The 17792-nt window shown below is 40.1% G+C and overlaps 1 protein-coding gene across 1 annotated transcript in view; it reads right to left on the bottom strand.

Annotated features, from left to right (window-relative positions):
* Nucleotides 1-2088: 2088 nt before the first annotated feature.
* LOC140627986 (pseudouridine-5'-phosphatase) overlaps nt 2089-17792 on the bottom strand; it is a 134196-nt gene continuing 118492 nt past the window's right edge. Inside the window, exon 4 of the mRNA XM_072816682.1 lies at nt 2089-2896. Within this exon, the coding sequence (XP_072672783.1) occupies nt 2717-2896 (180 nt within the window). The 3' untranslated portion in view covers nt 2089-2716. The remainder of the gene's footprint in view (nt 2897-17792) is intronic.

Below are 17792 nucleotides of genomic sequence, written 5' to 3'. Positions count from 1 at the left end.
AGGTGTATCAAGATTCTCTTTTAGTGAGCAACCAAGTGGGTGTGAAGAAATGTCCCCACGGGAGGACCATGCTAGGAATAATGGCAGATCTCACCTGTTCTCTGAAACTGATCTCTCTGCAGAACCTAATTAGTCTGTAAACCATACTACCACTCACTATGGGGCACAATCTACTGTATCTGAGGTCATTGGAGGTGTAATCATGCTTCTAAACACAGAGTACTTTCCTCTGTCTTAGCAAATCTGAATGAAAAAAATACAAGTTTTCTTCTAAAGACCTGTAGTTCTTAGCAATAGATTTTTGACTTCACACGATATAGCAAAAGAGCTGCCATTCATGAATCATTTAGCAGATTTTGTAAAATCACACCATTTTGGAAGGTATGCCATTATTTAAAACTAGAAGTTTTAATTACTCTGTGTCATGTAATATTGTAGAATGCATGAAGCTATGTGCAAAGGGACTCTTGAAATATGTATTTCCTTTTGGCAGAAAAAAAATAACTTTAGGGACTCTTATTGATGGGAACAGGGCCAGTACACGGATGGACACTGGGTTCCAGCAAACTTCAGGATAGAAAGAATGTACCTGGGGTGGGATATGATGGCATGCAGAATAGGCTGGACTTCTATTTGGACATATCTGTGGGAACTCTTGGCAATCATCTTCTAAAATGAAATTTCCCAAGAGAATAACTATTCATCTTTTTTTTTTTTAAAAGATTTTATTTGTTCATTTGTGAGAGACACAGAGAGAGGCAGAGACACAGGCAGAGGGAGAGGCAGGCTCTCTGTCGGGAGCCTGATGCGGGACTCGATCCCAGGACCCCAGGATCATGACCTGAGCCAAAGGCAGACGCTCCACCACTGAGCCACTCAGGCATCCACTATTCATCTTTTTAAATAAAGGAATAACCAGTGCTCCCCATGTGGCTCCAAACTCAAGGTTTTCAGGATCTAATTCAGACACTAACTTAACAAGCCAAACTTTCATCCATAAAGTTAGACTATAGAAAAGAGAGAAAAACTTTTAGGATGAATGGGATCAATAGATATCAGAGAAATTCCTAGATTTGGCCCCTACAAGGGTCAAGATCATACCACTGACTAGATGGTTGTCCAAGTTAATGACATGGGCTGATGGATACATTTTCATAGGTCAATGGTGTCCCTGAAGTGGTGCACAGCAGCTCCTGATATAATTCTGGGCATGAATATACTCAAGGAGACTTGAGAATAGCCCTTTTGAAGTAAGGTTAAACATCATTCTCTCAGCTACTTCCTTAGAGAATTCTGAATTCAGGTCCCATTAAAAGAACAATATAGCAACAAAGGGCATCCTACTACTGTATTTAGAGATTGCAACCCACCTTATATCCCTTGGATGAAAATTAGAGCTTCTCATGTACCTACCATTCTAGGAGCCAAAATATCAAGGTTAAAACCCTCCCCTCTGATTTTCTGAGCATGGAATACAAACAAAATAACTAGTGCTTCCAAAGGCATTTCAAACATTAGCTCACATGGAGTCATGCAAAACAGGGAAGATTCTGTTTGTAAATTCCAATCACTACTTAGAAAGACATTAAGGATTCATATCCTAGGCAACAGAAATGTGTTCTGTAAAAGAAATCTTCCCACATGCTTTTCTATATTTGCCATAGTTAAGCTTGCATTTAAACAAATGAGGAGTTTCTTACCTCTCTACCCAGTGGTCCTTCAGCAAACCAGCTTTCTGTTCTCCAAGTCGCTCCACGAATGTGCAGAAAGAACTGGATCCCATTGTGGGGACTACAGGAGGCCCCTCATCTAAGACAGGTAAAAACTATGATATCAAGACTACTAGATGTAGATACAAAGGTATTAGTTGCCATTAGCTTACAGGAGAGAGCTTTGTGCAAGACATCCTTGTCCCACAAATAAGAAACTGGCTTCAGTGACGGAGAATCAACAGTCCCCATGGCATTTGCTCCCCATAATAAAGACCATTTCTATGTTGACACACATCTCTTCTGGTTTGAAGAATAGTCAATGGAATAAATTTAAGACATCAGACTGTGTTTATTGCAGTCACTGGATAAATTATTATTTTCTTCTATTGTACTTTGAATTTACGATTTTGGACCCTTCCATCGTTAAGCCAAGGGATATAAACCTAGTTGCAAACTTTCAGGAACACCAGAGCCAGAACATCCCAGGGATTGCTACCTGAGACCTTTGCTTGAGGCTTTCCATTGATGCTGCTCCAGTGATTTGATAGACAGAAGGCAAGGAGGAAGAGTCTCTACCAACTGATGCTAAAATGCTGAGGCTCCTATCCTTTCAGACCATGAAAACCTCCACCATGGCAAAGGAAGTCAACACAATGAAAAAAAAGCATGGGATCCATAGTGAGAATATGAATGTGAGCACCCTACTATTGCAATAGGGTGACCATGCATTTGGTAGGGAGATGTCAAGGTACTTCTGGGAACCTGTTTGGATGCCAGGACCTCGTAACCTCCCTTTCTACAAAATGCATCCTTTACGTGGTCCAGCCCCATACCCCTGGACACTGACGTTTGGGGGCCAGAGTTGCAGGCTGTCATGAAGTGGTGCTTCCCTGGTGAGTCCTCATGCAGCAAGTGGCAAGTCAACAGTGCTTCAAGGACATGCAGCATTCATTCAATGGGTTGATGGCCATGGGTTCAAGAAACTTTCAGTTTCCTGAAATTCCCTATAACTTCCATTTATCTTCTTTTCTCGAACCCAACTCTGCAGAATACACTGTAGCCCTCTGTATATCATAAGATGCGACATCCTGGAGGCCTTTCGGTGCTTCAGTGATCTCTTTAATGGAGGCCAAGATAGTTTTTATGTTGAATTCCCTCTTCAGTGGGTAATACCATGTAAAGTTCTAAAAGAAGAGAGAGAAGAACATGAATTCAAAAATAGAAACATGGATTTTTTTTCCTTGTGTCATTAACATTTGAGAATTTTTAAAAGTAGCCAGTAGTTTAAGTCTTAATTGATTTTTAATGGATTTGTACCATTGTCGAGATTTAAATCACCACTAGGGGATGAAAAAGCAGCAATAATTGACTCAATTTAGGTCAGATGTTGGTAATAATGTTTAAAAAAAGGTTACATAAAAAAAATGAATGACAGTGATCCTCTCAGACTAAAAACAACTAATAACAACAACAAAAGAAAAAAACAAAGAAGATATAACAAAATGAATAAAGAAAAAAAAAGCCTGTCAAGAATGAATTCTGGGCCATCTTAGCTAAGGCATCTTTTCATAGATTGGGATGACCAGTCTTAACTTTCACCATAAGCAAAAAGGTAGGACTCCTGATAGAGCAGAAAATGTTAAGTATACTCCACAATCTACGTTTCCTGTGTCTTGATAAAACTGCATCCACTTTCCATGACCAAGTCCATTCACTGACCTCACGACCTCTGAACTTTAGATGTCCAAGCTTGGACCTCAAAACAACTGCTAAATAGGATTGGTTGTTAAAGATCTGGAGAAGCTCAAAGCAGACACTTCTGTTATCACATATCAAGAAACGGGTGGAGGATAAGCATCATTAGACAAAAAATAACACCTCAGGACTCATGGCTGTGATTTATTTCTGGATTAACATTGTATCATTGACTATTCACTGTTATTTAACGTTGTAAGGTATAAAATATAGTACTGTAATAATTTATGTCATGTTATCTGACAATACATTATATATAAGTTATCTTCCAAATTACATCTCCTTGCAGCTAAACCAGCAGGCATTTGATAGGACAAATCAACATAGTGTGATTAAAATATTACAAAATAGATACAATGCAGGATCTTTAGGAAGTACCTTCTTTTATTTTGCTTAGTTCTTGAATCAAAGTTGGTTACCACCCCTCCCACGCATACATCCAGAAAACACTTAGCCAAAAAGACACTCTCTCCAGCCTTTCCTAGACATATTGTTGAAGGGAATAGAGTGAAATTGCAAATTATAGGGTTCTAAATCCTTGGTATATTTGTTCCCCCAAAATCTCTGGAGATAAAAAGTAAAAATGAAAAGTAAGCTGCTACCAGGTTGGACAAATAGAGGCCTATGCTGGTCACTTTATAGGCACCAAAGGCATATGTAACGAGTGGAATACAATACGTGTTTTTCATTAATAAAAAACAAAAGGTCACCAAAGTAATCACGGGTGAGATACTCTTTTGCTTCTCCCTCTGCCCCTGCCCCTCCTTACCCCCTGGTTCTACGTGCTATCTTTCTCTCAAATAAATGAATACAATCTTTAAAAAAATAAAATAAAATAAAATAAAATGTATTTGTTCTAACAACCATCTTATTGAAAGATGAAACACAGCATGGGATCTCATGCTTTGATAACCCTTTTCAGACACAGATTAGGGCATTTCCTGTTCTCTGCTGCAAATCAGGAGTTACAGACATGCTAGGACTAAGCAAAGATCCCAGCAGTTTTGGCTGGTCCTGATCAATGGTTTCAAGGTGAAAGGCACTCTCTAACATTGGTATCACTGTTATGTTTAATGCCTCATTAATTTTTATCTCCTTTATTATTTTTCAATATTATGTGTGGAAGATCCTCATAAAGTCTTTTCACCAATTGTAGTCTATTCATTCCTGGTTCCTTATGTTTGTGTGCCTTTGTGAAAGATATTTTCTAAAAAGGTATGTTCTAATTAGGGCCAGTATATCAGTATACAAGTGTTTGGGAATATTTATTTGGTATCCAGCAACTGTGATAAAACCTCATTGTTTTGAACAATTGTATCTCAGTATTCTTTGAGGCCCGAGGTTTTCTAGGTAGACAATGAATAAGCTCTGAAGGATAACAAACAGCTCCTTCCTTTGTAACCTTCATAGATTTTATTTTCTTTTCTTCTTATTCTTTAGTACCTCCAATAGAAAGCTGAATGGAGGTGGTAATAAAGAGCATTCTTATTCCTGATCTTAAACGAAAATACTTTTACCTTTTCACCATTAAATATATTTCAACTCAGTATTGTTTTATTTTTTAAGAAGATTTTATTTATTTATTTATTTATTTACTGGAGAGAGAGCAAGCGAGCAGAGGGAGGAACAGAGGGAGAGGGAGAAGGAGACTCCCCACTGAGGGTGGAGCCAGACATGGGGCTCAATCTCATGACCCCAAGATCATGACCTGAACCAAAATCATGAGTCGTATGGTCAACTGACTGAGCCACCCAGGTGCCCCTTAGTTTGTTCTAAATAGATATTTGTCAGAGTAGGAAAGTTGCACTCTAGCCCTAATTGGTAAGGATCTCTTAAAAAAAAAAAAAAAAAGTGAGTAATAAATTCGGACTTTATCAAATGCTTTTTCTTAACCTATTAAAATGATCATATAGGTTTTTCTCTAGCGATTAATAGAATGATCTTTCTTTCTTATTTTTTAAAAGATTTTATTTATTCATGAGACACAGAGAGAGACAGGCAGAGACATAGGCTAAGGGAAAAGCAGGGAGCTTGATGTGGGACTCGATTCCAGGACCCCAGGATCACACCCTGAGCCAAAGGCAGATGCTCAACCATTGAGCCACCCAAGTGCCTCAATAGAATGATCTTTCTAATGTTAATCCAGCTTTGTATTTCTAAGACCACCCCAATTTTCCCATGATGTGATTATTATTCTTCACATACTACTAGATTATTTTATTATTATTTTAAGATGTTCATTCTTAGACTTAACATTTATTCTCCTTGGATAACTTGGTTATTAAAGTTAGGTAGTGTAATAGATTAAGTTGAGATCAGTTTCTTATTTTTCTGGTCTCTGGGAGAGTTGTATTGGTTTGGAATTATTTGCTGATTGTTTGCTAGAATCAATATATAAAAACCATGTGGGTATAGGCCTTTCCTTCAGCTTTTAAATTTTATGTTTCTTTTTGAGTCAATTCTATCTTTCTAGGATTTTGAAAATTTACATTTTTTAATTTATTGGTGTAAAGTCGTTAATGCTATCGTGTTATTATGTTCTTGATCTCAGCAGTATCTCTCTATATTTTTTATTCTGATAGTATATTTATCTCTCTCTCAGATCTTTTTCTGTGACTGCTAATCAATCTTGCCAGAGGTTTTTCAGTCTTACTATTTTATTCTTTTGACTTCAGAGAAGGTTAATCTGTTGTTCTTTTCCTAACACCCAAATGTAGATGTTCAACTCATTTATGTCCATCTTACTTTCTCTTCTAAAGCAACACTCAAGATTTAAATTTTCCCTTAAGATACTGCTCTATAGTATCTCCCCTTTGTAAAGTATATAGTATTATCACTCTTTATATCTTCCATTCTATTATGATCTCTTTTTCGACCCATGAGTTTTTTAAAATGTGTACTTTAAAATTTTAAATATTTCCTTGTTTCTATTTATCTATACTAACCTATTTATCTCTTTGTTCTTGATTTCTATTTATCTCTTTGTTCTTGATTTCTAACTTAAGGCATTATAAAGAGAAAATGTGACTTATATGATACCAGCCTGAAGAGATTTACTAATAATCTGCTTTATGAACCAATTGTTCAAATTTCATTGACATTCCATGTATTATGAGAGAATGCATTTTTCCTTTGTCGCCGGCAACATTCACATGCTAACACGAAAGGCATTTTTCTTTTCATTATACACATTCTGTTTAAAAGATTTCCACCTTAGAGGAAAGTTATTGAATTGCTAAGCAATGTTCAAAAATTAATTCAAATACGTTTATAGAGTGCTTAGCACATGCTCACATATGGCTATATACTAAGCATTAAAAATACAGTGATGACAGAGACCAACACAGTGTATGTTCCCATGGACCTACCTTAGTGTCTAGTGGGGCAGAGAAAGGAGTACTCACATGGTTACTTATCATTGTATGAAATGTCACAAAGGGAATGTGCAATGAGGAAGGTTCTGTTTGAGACACGGTATCATAGCTATGGTATGCTAGTCATCACCAGCTGTACTCAGAAGTCTGGATACAAGTATACAGGGAAATCACCCAAGTATATGAATCATCAATAAAGGTTCAAGTACATGTCTGTCACTCCACCCTATTCCTCTTCCATTCTTATCCCATTCCCTATCTCCACGAGGCCCTCATGCCTTTCTTTCTTTCCTTTCTTCCATCCATCCATGTGCCTATCTTTTGGTCCTTCACCACCATATCTGGCTTTCTCTGGAAATATATTATTTGGGCCCTCAGGACAGAACTTCACAACTCTGTGGGTGATCAGTTCAGTAAAGTTTCCAGTGACACTCACAACCCATAAATGAAATTTTCCAGGCCAAAAGTTACATGGTTTATCAAATTTGTTGTTGATTGGGGATGTGCCTATATAAATACCAAAGGCTATTTTTAAGTAGTTACCAGGCTCTGTATTATTCTAACAAATGCAATCATCTACAGTGAGGTCCAAACTGGAGTTACTTTCATTGTGTTCAACATTTCTTTCTTTCCTTTTCTTTTTGAGGGAGAGAGAAAGCAAGGGGTATGGACAGGGTGGGTGAGAAGGAGAGAGAGAGAGAGAGAGAGAGAGAGAAAATCAGAAGCAGGATTCATGCCCAGCACAGAAGTCAACCTGGGGCTCAATCTCACAACCCTGAGATCATGACCTGAGCCAAAATCAAGAGTTGGATGCTTAACTGACTAAGGCACCCAGGCACCCCCAACATTTTATTTATTCTGTAAGTGTGTGCAGTTGGGTAAGTTTCTGTTGTTGTTAGATGGATTAACTGAACACACGCATTGGCCTGAGAGTCAATTAAAATGTGTATTTTTTTTTTTTTTTTTATTTAGTTGTTGAGGCATTTCTCTCCTCATTGGTACTTGAGAGGCTGGCGTATTTGACCAAGTACTTGGGTGATATCAGTCTCCATCTTGTTAGATTCATTCAATCAATCCAGCCCAGCCATAGCCCTGGCTTAGTTTGGTCTCAAGTGTGTCACTCAATCCATTAGCTAATCATCCCAGCTTCTACTACTTTGTAACCCTGGTCAGCAGGATATCTTTTTCTTCATCCAAGCTATTAATTAAAATGGTCCACGGGAGACGACCAATGAGCAAGCGACGGAGAGACTATGAGAAACAACCCCCCACGTGAATATCCCTTAATCATTAATTTCCATAATTTTAACCTGATCTTGATTATATCATCACCCAGTCCTCAAAGCTACGATTAAAAAACTTCATCAAATTTTTGCTCAAATGAAGATACGATCCTTCAGGTCTACTACATTTCTTGTATTTATCAGTCCAGTGAAATGATTCTAATCAGGCATGTTTTGTTCATAATGAGCCCACCCTGACTCATAGCGACCTCCATTTTCTAATTTAAGTGTTCACCAGCCAGCCTCTAAAATAATCCATTTCCAAATTATCCTCAGGGATGACATTAAGTTCATGTTCTCTCAGAGCTAAACTGCTTTCTTGGTGATCTCAAGCGAGATCCAATCATCAAGTCCAGCGTCCTCTTCTCAGCTACCTCCTGCTTGACCTCTTCTCGGCATTTGACATTGTCAAACACCCCACCTTGTTTGCTCACACATTTGTGTAATTCATCTCCTTGTTCTTTGAAAAATCAAAACATTTGGTCACTTTCAGTTTTCTGGATGGAAATTGCTGCTGTCTTATAAATGACTTTTCAACATTGCCAATGATAATTAGTCCAGACAATTTGTAAGCTCTTTCATGAATTTGAGAAGCAGCTTATCCAGGCTAGAAAATCTTTCTTCCAAAATTGGTTTCCCCTTCTAACCTCTTCCGGGTCTTGGGATTTTAATGTCCTTCTAAATGTTAGTTTCACAATTACCTGTCTGCAGGTTATTCTCAACGACAGAGCAGAAGAAGCAAAATTAAAGTCTAAGAGCTATTCTTCCTATGAAAGAAGTAGTCAATGGTTTGCATAATTACTTGGATGATGGAACATCCATAATTTAGAGTTCTTTCCGTGGAACCCCTTGATATTGTGAGAGACTATAATTTCTGGTATGCTCTTTATCTTTTGGCCAATTTGGCCAGACAAAATCATCCCATTCTGGGCTTTTCTGCTAATAACTGCTTGCTTGGTTTTGTTTGTTTTGGGAGAGTGGTAGTCAAAAATCAGAGAACAGAGAGGATGTGAAACAGTTATGAAAGCCAATTATGGAAAATAGAAAAAAAGAAAAATGAAAAAGAATTGTGGGAGGAAATATTTAAAGTTTAGTCTATTTTGTTATGCTAGGTAGTTGTGGAAAGACCACAGCGATCACATAATTTTAGAAGCAAGGATCCAAGGAAACTTTGGTGTTGCACAGAGCAACTACTAAGCTTGTCAGGAAGCTGGGAGGGTTCCTCCAAAATGTCCATTACTTGAGTATAAGCAGTTACCTGAGCAGAGCTAGTTCCCACCTATTGTCCTATCTTGGGAATTAGTAGTCTTTATAAGGGAAGAAGTCGGTAAAAAAATTGCTATTTGTTTCTTAAGCCCTTCCATCTGCAGTTCATAAAGGATTAAGGACAATGTGAACTTTGCATAAAGAGACAAATGTCTGCAGAAGGTGGACAGATGTGAAGTGCTCCAAAGTAAAGAAGAGGTAGTTAGATGCCACAGGATGGAGACTTTTTTTTTTAATTTCCCAAGTTTATTATAGCCTATATATTACCACTTATTGATGATTAGCTAAGACCTTAAAGGACAAAATAATATATATCCTTCTCTCCAGGACTATTAAAATGGCAATCAGGAATGACTGTTTAAACTATAGCTTGGCTTCGGTAGGGGGAATGACAGTGAGAGGAACATCAGTAGGTGGAAGGGATAGCGATAGTCATAACGAATTAGTGAGAGGGGCTTCTAGGTGGCTCAGCTGGTTAAGCCTCAGACTCCTTTTTTTTAAATAATAAATTTATTTTTTATTGGTGTTCAATTTGCCAACATACAGAATAACACCCAGTGCTCATCCCGTCAAGTGCCCCCTCAGTGCCCGTCACCCATTCACCCCCACCCCCCGCCCTCCTCCCCTTCCACCACCCCTAGTTCATTTCCCAGAGTTAGGAGTCTTTATGTTCTGTCTCCCTTTCTGATATTTCCTACCCATTTCTTCTCCCTTCCCTTCTATTCCCTTTCACTATTATTTATATTCCCCAAATGAATGAGAACATACATACACTGTTTGTCCTTCTCTGATTGACTCATTTCACTCAGCATAATACCCTCCAGTTCCATCCACGTTGAAGCAAATGGTGGGTATTTGTCATTTCTAATAAGCCTCAGACTCTTGATCTCAGCTCAGGTCTTGATCTCAGGATCATGAGTTTGAGCCCTGCACTGGGCTCCATGCTGGGCATATAACCTACTTAAAAAAAAATGAGAATGTTAACTACCTGGATCCTGTGAGAGAAAGATTTAGAGGATAATTTTCAGTCAATCTAGAGAAGTACCCGTGAAGGCTTCACATATTTTGTCTAGCTAGCTGATCCTATAGAACACAGAGTAAGATCTTCTATGTTCTAGTTAACAGTGTGAACTCAAAACTCTTGTGATATCTTTCATAGTTTTAGATGCCTTGACTCATTCTGAACTTAAGACTTCTTTTTTTAATTTAAAAAATAAATAAATACTCTATAACCAACATAGGGCTGGAACTCATGTCCCAAGATCAAGAGTCACATACTCTACTGACTGAGCCAGCCAGGAACCCCTGGGCTTAAGACTTCTTGATACTTAAAGATTTCTGCAAAGACTTTATATTCCTTGATTGCTTCTGTGCCCATTCTCTCATAGTTGGACCATGTTCTTGTTCTGAGTTCATTTAGAGGGCTTCTTCGTGTCATCACAATTTCTGTTAAAACATCAGCCTTCTTGTTCCCATTAGGATTATTTGCCATTGGACTGTCATGTTTTTCTTTTTTCTCTCTCTTTTTTAAGATTTTATTTATTTATTTGAGAGAGAGCACAGGCAGGGGGAGTGTCAGGCAGAGGGAGAGGGACAAACAGGATTCCATGGACCAGGGAGCCCCACTCACGGCCCCAGGATCATGACATGACCTGAGCTGAAGGCAGACGCCCAACCAACTGAGCCACCCAGGTGCCGGCTGTCATGTTGTTCTTTTTGAAAATTGCCTGTCTGTTCTGTTCTTGCTCCACGTGTAAATGAACCACTTCTTTTTGATTAGTATCTTAAGTACTGTCTCTCAAAGAAAGCCACACCTCCTTCTGAAACTGAGAAATCCCCATAAACTCTTATAAATCCACAGAAAGGTTTTAGATTCCTCCCTGGTTATGTGACCCTCCTTGCCATTTCTTGTCAAATGTTTTCCAAATTGTAATTTTTTCCTGTTGTGCTTTCGTCTTCTATTTATGAAAGTATAGATTATATGTACCTTGGACACTCTATGCCTGCTTTTGTTGTCTCCAAGCACTTTTGCCCATCACTACTTTGCATTATAATACACCCTTGCTCCCAGTTACTAGGGGGCCTCTCCACCTCAAAATTCACAATATTTTTTTTGGGGGCGGGGGGAGTGAAAACTCTCACCCATTTTGTTCAGCCAGATCAGCAGAATTGCTACCATCTTTAAAATCTGTTCCATCATGCCATGCTTGTAGCCACACTTGCAAAGGTGCTATGACTGCATATCTCCTTGACTCATCCTGCTTACCCTGCTTCTTCTCGGCATCATCCAACAGCATCCCCAATTTGCATTTTTCCAAACAACGTTTTGCCTTTTGGGCTTTGCCACATCCTGAAGAACATATTGGAGGTGTTCCTCCTTCTTCGGCATCTCCTTCCTCCTCACACTGTCCAAATTTTACTCACACTAGCAGGTTTTCGTTATATGGTGGTGGTTCAACACTTATGTGGTCCTTCATTTCATCAAAGATGAAGTTTAACATTTCCCTTCTGTTTGTTGTGTTCCATTGCTTTGGTCAGGAAAGCAGAGATATCTATAACATTATGAATGAGAACTTGGGTTATTTCTGCTTATTTCTAAAATTGTGAACTATAAAACAAATAAAATACACTAATTATCTCCCTTGAAATAGCCATACAATCACATATGGGCCCCTTATGTTTTTAATATTTTACTTTTTGGTCCATATCTCCTTCAAGACTGCTGATTCCACGACAGTTGATTCATCTAGCACATGTTGGTTGGTTGTTGAGTCAAATTGGCCAAATTAGAGAAATGATGTTATGCTCTACTCATTTCATAAAAAGATATAACAGTCTTTGGGGCGGAGAGAGCAATACAAATTTGATCACATTTATTTGTATATACGACCCTGAGAATTTTCAGATGATAACATCATTCAATGTGGCTGTTTTTTCCCTCAATTTTCAAATAAGCTTTTTCACTCACTTATGAATCCACGTATCAAGTGTACTTCAGATTGATTCTTTATGCATGTAAAAAAGTGCATGTGTCCTAATGAATGCAGCTTTCCCAGGTTCTTGGAAGGACTCTGGATTTTCTTTGTTTCAAGTCTCCTGGAACAATTTCTTTACTGTCCTCTTCCACATCTTCACAAACTCAGAGATAGCTGCTTGGCAATGAATAGACTCAGCCTGGTTGTATCTTGCTTCCTATTTTTGGCATTCTTTTATGTCTTCCTGTGGATAAATAACGCCAGGGAATTTTGGAATGGGAAGCACTCTTAGGATCTAACTCCAGCTCCCTTATGTCCCAGATTGAGGAATCGAGGCCAGGATGCCAAGAGAGATGCACAAGTTCTCAGCTAGTGAGCAGTAGAGCTAATTTTCCTGAGATCAAGTCTCATGTTCTCTCCACTGCCTTTGTTTTGAACTTGAGCGTCAGGTCAGTAGACACGTATACACAATGGAACAGCACCTATGTCCTTAGAAACATACAGCATCACCCTCAAGCTTAACAACTTGGCAGCTACTCAAACTTGTTTTACCTCCGAGTAAAAATAAAAGATAATGTATGTCATTAGCATAAATGTGACAATTAGGTAAATCCAGGGCATGTAGAGATATGTTCCTCAGTGATGAACACCTTTCTATTTTCATATTTTTGTCCTTTATGTTGATCACAGTCTCAAATTACTCTCTTCCCAGAAGATGGTATCAACAGAATATTTTTGTCAGTCACTGTCTTTTTTATTTTAAATGGTTTTTAAAAGATTTTATTTATTTGTGAGAGAGAGGGAGGAGTGAGGGGCAGAGGCAGAGGCTCCTTGCTCAGTGGGGAGCTCGATTCGGGGCTCGATCCCAGGACCCTGAGATCATGACCCAAGCTGAAGGCAGATGCTTAACCGACTGAGCCACCCAGGTGCCCCTTAAATGATTTTTTAAAAAATCAAATACGTGGTGAGAATAATGGTCCATGACAGGTTATCTAAGCAGCTGATTTTCACAGTCACAAAGAAGATACTTGCCTGCAGGACAGGCAAGAAAGAATTCTTAGACAGACTGAAACGTAAGTGGTTTTGTGTGGTCAACTGGATAATTAGAGCCAAAATGTAACCAGCTCCATGTATGGGAGTCTGAGAGAAAAAGCTTTTCCTTGGGAGAAGTACAGTGGCCAGGTATGTACTGGAGAAGCATATTGTCAAAAAGGTGTGGGACTTGTGAAATTTTAGGTAATGCCACAAGCCCACGCCTGACATCGACGGCAGCAGTTCAGAACAGAGAAAAGCCAAACAAGGGAAGTAAAGGCTTGCTCGGATATGAATAAGGAAGCATCAGCCCAGCCACGATAACTGCCAACCTGTCGACAGAGGCTTTCTATCTGAGGTCTCCGTAAAGGAGGATTTAGTAACGAGCAAAGGAGATTTCTACCCTCACGTTCTTCATACTCAGCACTCAAGAGCCTGAGACGGCCTGAGACATGCCATTACGCCCACGTGACAGTCCGCCCTTTTTTGGAGGGAGACCAATCCCGATTTTCTAAGCCCATAACTTCAGTAGGACAAGCTCTCCCTGAAGTCCTACTCACTTACAATAAGGTGAGCTCTCCCTCTTCCTCCTCCTTGCTATATCCCCTCATCTCCTGAGAAGAGACCCCCACCCCCACCCCTCTGGAACTTGGAAAGCTTGCCTCTTGTTCTGACGGAAGCGTTGGCGACAGTGAACAGACGACTGGGGGAAGAGTTGCACCAAACAGAGCACACTTTGGATGGGAGAGACAGATTGGCAATTGCAAATGAACTTTCTATTGAGTCCTCTTTCTAGAATTATCTGTTCTTTGATGGGACACTTGCAAAGGTTGATTCAAATAAGTGATTTTTGCTTCACTACTAGAGACTGAGCTGGGCACCTCGTGCTAAGAAAAGACACGGCCCTGAACCACAACATGCCCCCAGGGCATTGGGATAGATGGGCGAACAGACAGGTCTTTTTGGGATGGTCAAGGATGGCAAATGGAATGCACCGAGAGCCCAGAGGCGTTCCATCTGGGGCTGGAGAAGGACTCCTGAAGGGTTCAGAATGCAGACCCCTGCCTTGTATTCTCAGGAGGAAGAAAGCACAAGCACAAGCACATGCGCATATGTGTCTACCTGTGAGGTTAGGGTGTGAGTTGAGAGCAGAGCTCCCTCTCATTGTGAGTTACTTCATTTTAAGGTACAGGGTTGGGTGGGATAGGAAGTGCGACTGAAAAGATGAGCAGAGACTAAAGCACCAAAATCCTCTCTTGTGGGCCCGTCTTGGATCCTTGAGGAAAGCGGAGCCTTGCCTGGGATTTCTGCAATTCTGAATAAAACCACCAGCAAAGGGGTGGCTCCTTCTCTTTGCTGGTGCTTCACCTTATATCAATTGGCTGAACAATCTCTATTCAATTCATTATTTTTATTTTTCTCTCCTGGCATTGTATCCTTCATTTAAAAAAAAATTTAAAATGCCAGTTGGGTGCTTGGGTGGCTTGGTTGGTTAAGTGTCCAGCTCTGGATTTCAGCTCAGGTTATGATCTCTATTCAATTCATTATTTTTATTTTTCTCTCCTGGCATTGTATCCTTCATTTAAAAAAAAATTTAAAATGCCAGTTGGGCGCTTGGGTGGTTTGGTTGGTTAAGCGTCCAGCTCTGGATTTCAGCTCAGGTTATGATCTCCATCATGGGATCAAACCCATGATGTGCTGGGCATGGAGCTGCTTAAGATTCTCTCCCTCTACCTCTCCCCACTGTGCTTGTGCACGTGCTTTCTAAAAAAAAAAAAAGAATAAAATGATGATGATGAGAAATGACGTACACTTGACTTTCAAATCAGAATTCTGGCTCTGCTCGTTTTCATTATGTAACTTTGCAGAAATGACACGCTTCCTTCTCCTCAAAAATAAAGTGGAGATAACAGCACCTAGCTTGTAAGAGTCCATGAAATCATCTATGAGCAGACGTAACAGATGACCAATAAATGGAAGCTTATTTCTATTTCCAAGTGGATGATCAACTGATGTTCTAGACTAGGGGTCAGCGAGCTTCTGCTGTCAGGGGTCAGATAGCAAATATCTTCAGCTTTGGCGGACATATGGCTTCAATTTTAACTAATCGATTCTGCAGCTGTAGCAGGAACACACCTGTGGACAATGCATATTGAACGGGCATGATGGTGTTCCAGTGAAACTTTCTTTACAGACATCGGAGGCGTGCTGCATCTGGCCTGTAGGAATAGTGCACTGAGCCCCATCTAGAACATTTTCCATGGGTCGCGATACCCAATTTATGTTATTAAGTGGTTTCTCTTAGTTCGTGTCACCTATGAAACTTAACAATCCAGCAACCCTGACAAGTAGGTATCCACGCTCTTTCCTCTTGGAAGGAGAGCCCAGGGATGGTAAGAGATTCACATGGTCAACACTAGTTAGAACATGAAATGCTGTATCTCTAATTTCCATCACCCGTAGCTGGTTTCCTTATGGCATCTCCTTCCTAACTTGATAACGCTCCTTCATGACGCTGACGTTCTTTAGGAAAACAGAGGTGTCCATTCTTCTTCAGGCTGTGATATTTCTCATCTACTCTCCTTCATCTGCTGCTTCCAAGTATAGTGGATTTTGCATTTTTCTTTGCGGACTCTTTTAATGCATGCCTCCTGGGCCTTCTCTTTTCTGTTTTGTCCGAATCCATCACATCTTACCTGTGTGACAGTCACACATTTTATGCTCTTTGTTGGTGATTTCCAGTTTTCTAACTTTCCTGCATAAGTAGTTACTGCCCAGAGCAGGCTTTCCAAACCTTAATTTTATTTTGGTTGGAGAACAGATGAGACGGGGGGCTTTGCAGCTGGAGAAGGCTGTGTCCAAACTTTCTGATTCATAGGGGCTCAACAGGCCATCTCTGCCTCAGGTCTGAGACTGGAAATGAAATCCTACTTTCGGGACATTCAGATTCAGAAGAAAATATGATGTGAACCCAATTTATTTTCTTCTGACACCTCTAAATCTATATTTCACATTTGCTAGTCTTTATCACCCGCTAGGGCTGGCAGCCGTCCAGGATGCACGTTTCCTCGGAAGCCCAAGAGAGGACTCTAAATTCAGAGCCAAATGTAACCACAGAAATAGCAAAAAAGTGCAAGGAAAGGTCAGACCAGAGCCCTCGGCAACTTCCTGACTTTTCCACTTCGTGGTCAAGTTATGCCTTTATAACGCTTTCAAGGGCATCCCTTCTGGAGGGTACAATTTATTAGATCTTATAAATGTACAGGGTCAAGTCTGTGTGTCCCCTAGGGACTCAAGAGGTAGTTGTAATCCCCTCGGGATTGTTGCTGTCATGGATCTGTCGCTGGTGAGAGTAGGCACCTGGGCTGTCTGGGGCTGGAGGCAGCAGGTGCAGTCTGGATACAATAGCCAAGCGCCAGTGGGCACACCCGCCAAGGCCACCCTGTAGATGGCGGCTGCATCGTGGCTTCAGGAAGGTGGGCACTCTAAGAATATTTACGGGGCAAGAGGATGCCTCCCAATTGGCCATTCTTGGGAAAACTTGCTGAACTCTTGACAAACCTCACAGCACTCTTCAGGAATAGAACTTGGAAAGATACCAAGTGTACTTATTTTTAAAAACTCTTGCCCTACAAGGGCCAGAAGTGATGACACGTAGGTAGAGAGGATACAATGGCCAGAAAGGCACTGATTTCTTGACTCGGTGGATTCAGTGGGCCTGTGGCTATTAAACCACCCAATTTTCATCCAAGATTATGCCTGCAAAGCAAAGCCCCTGGGTGAGCACATTGTGTGAAACCCAATTAGTCTTCAGATAGAATTCTTATCCCTGAGGCAGGATCCTCCCGTGGGTTTATAGGCAGCATTCTCTTGGTCAAACCCTGAGTTTCCTGGGGCCAGAAATCATTTGGATGTTTTTTAAGCCCGTAGTGATACAATTTAATTAATGTGGCAGGAGGGCAGTGGGTACCTCTGGGCATGTCATTAGTTGGCTGTGAGTCAAAAAAATCCTTTAAGATTTACTTATTTATAGGAATTCAGAGAATGTTGTGTAAGGCACTCTACTAAAACTTAACCCCACTGGCACTTCTTAAATACCTTTCCCTTTTAATTTTTTTCTGTGTGGCACACTCATGGCCTGTGTATTTTTTTTTTTTTTGGAATTAAGAACTTTGTGGAGATACCTTTCACATACTGTACAATTTAATGGCTTTTCGTGTGTTCACAGAGTTGTGCAACCATCACCACAGTCGATTTTAGAATGTTTCCATCACCCTACAAAGAAACCCTGCACCCTGAAGCGATCATCTCCTATCCCCAATGCATATACACCTGCAGCCCTAGACAGCCGGGAATGTACTTTCTCTCTTTGTGCACCTACCTACTCTGGACATT

This window comes from Canis lupus, chromosome X (assembly GCF_048164855.1).
Source record: "Canis lupus baileyi chromosome X, mCanLup2.hap1, whole genome shotgun sequence".
Lineage (NCBI taxonomy): Eukaryota > Metazoa > Chordata > Mammalia > Carnivora > Canidae > Canis > Canis lupus.
The sequence above is the reverse complement of the archived record's forward strand: the minus strand, read 5'-3'. Positions and strand labels throughout refer to the sequence as shown.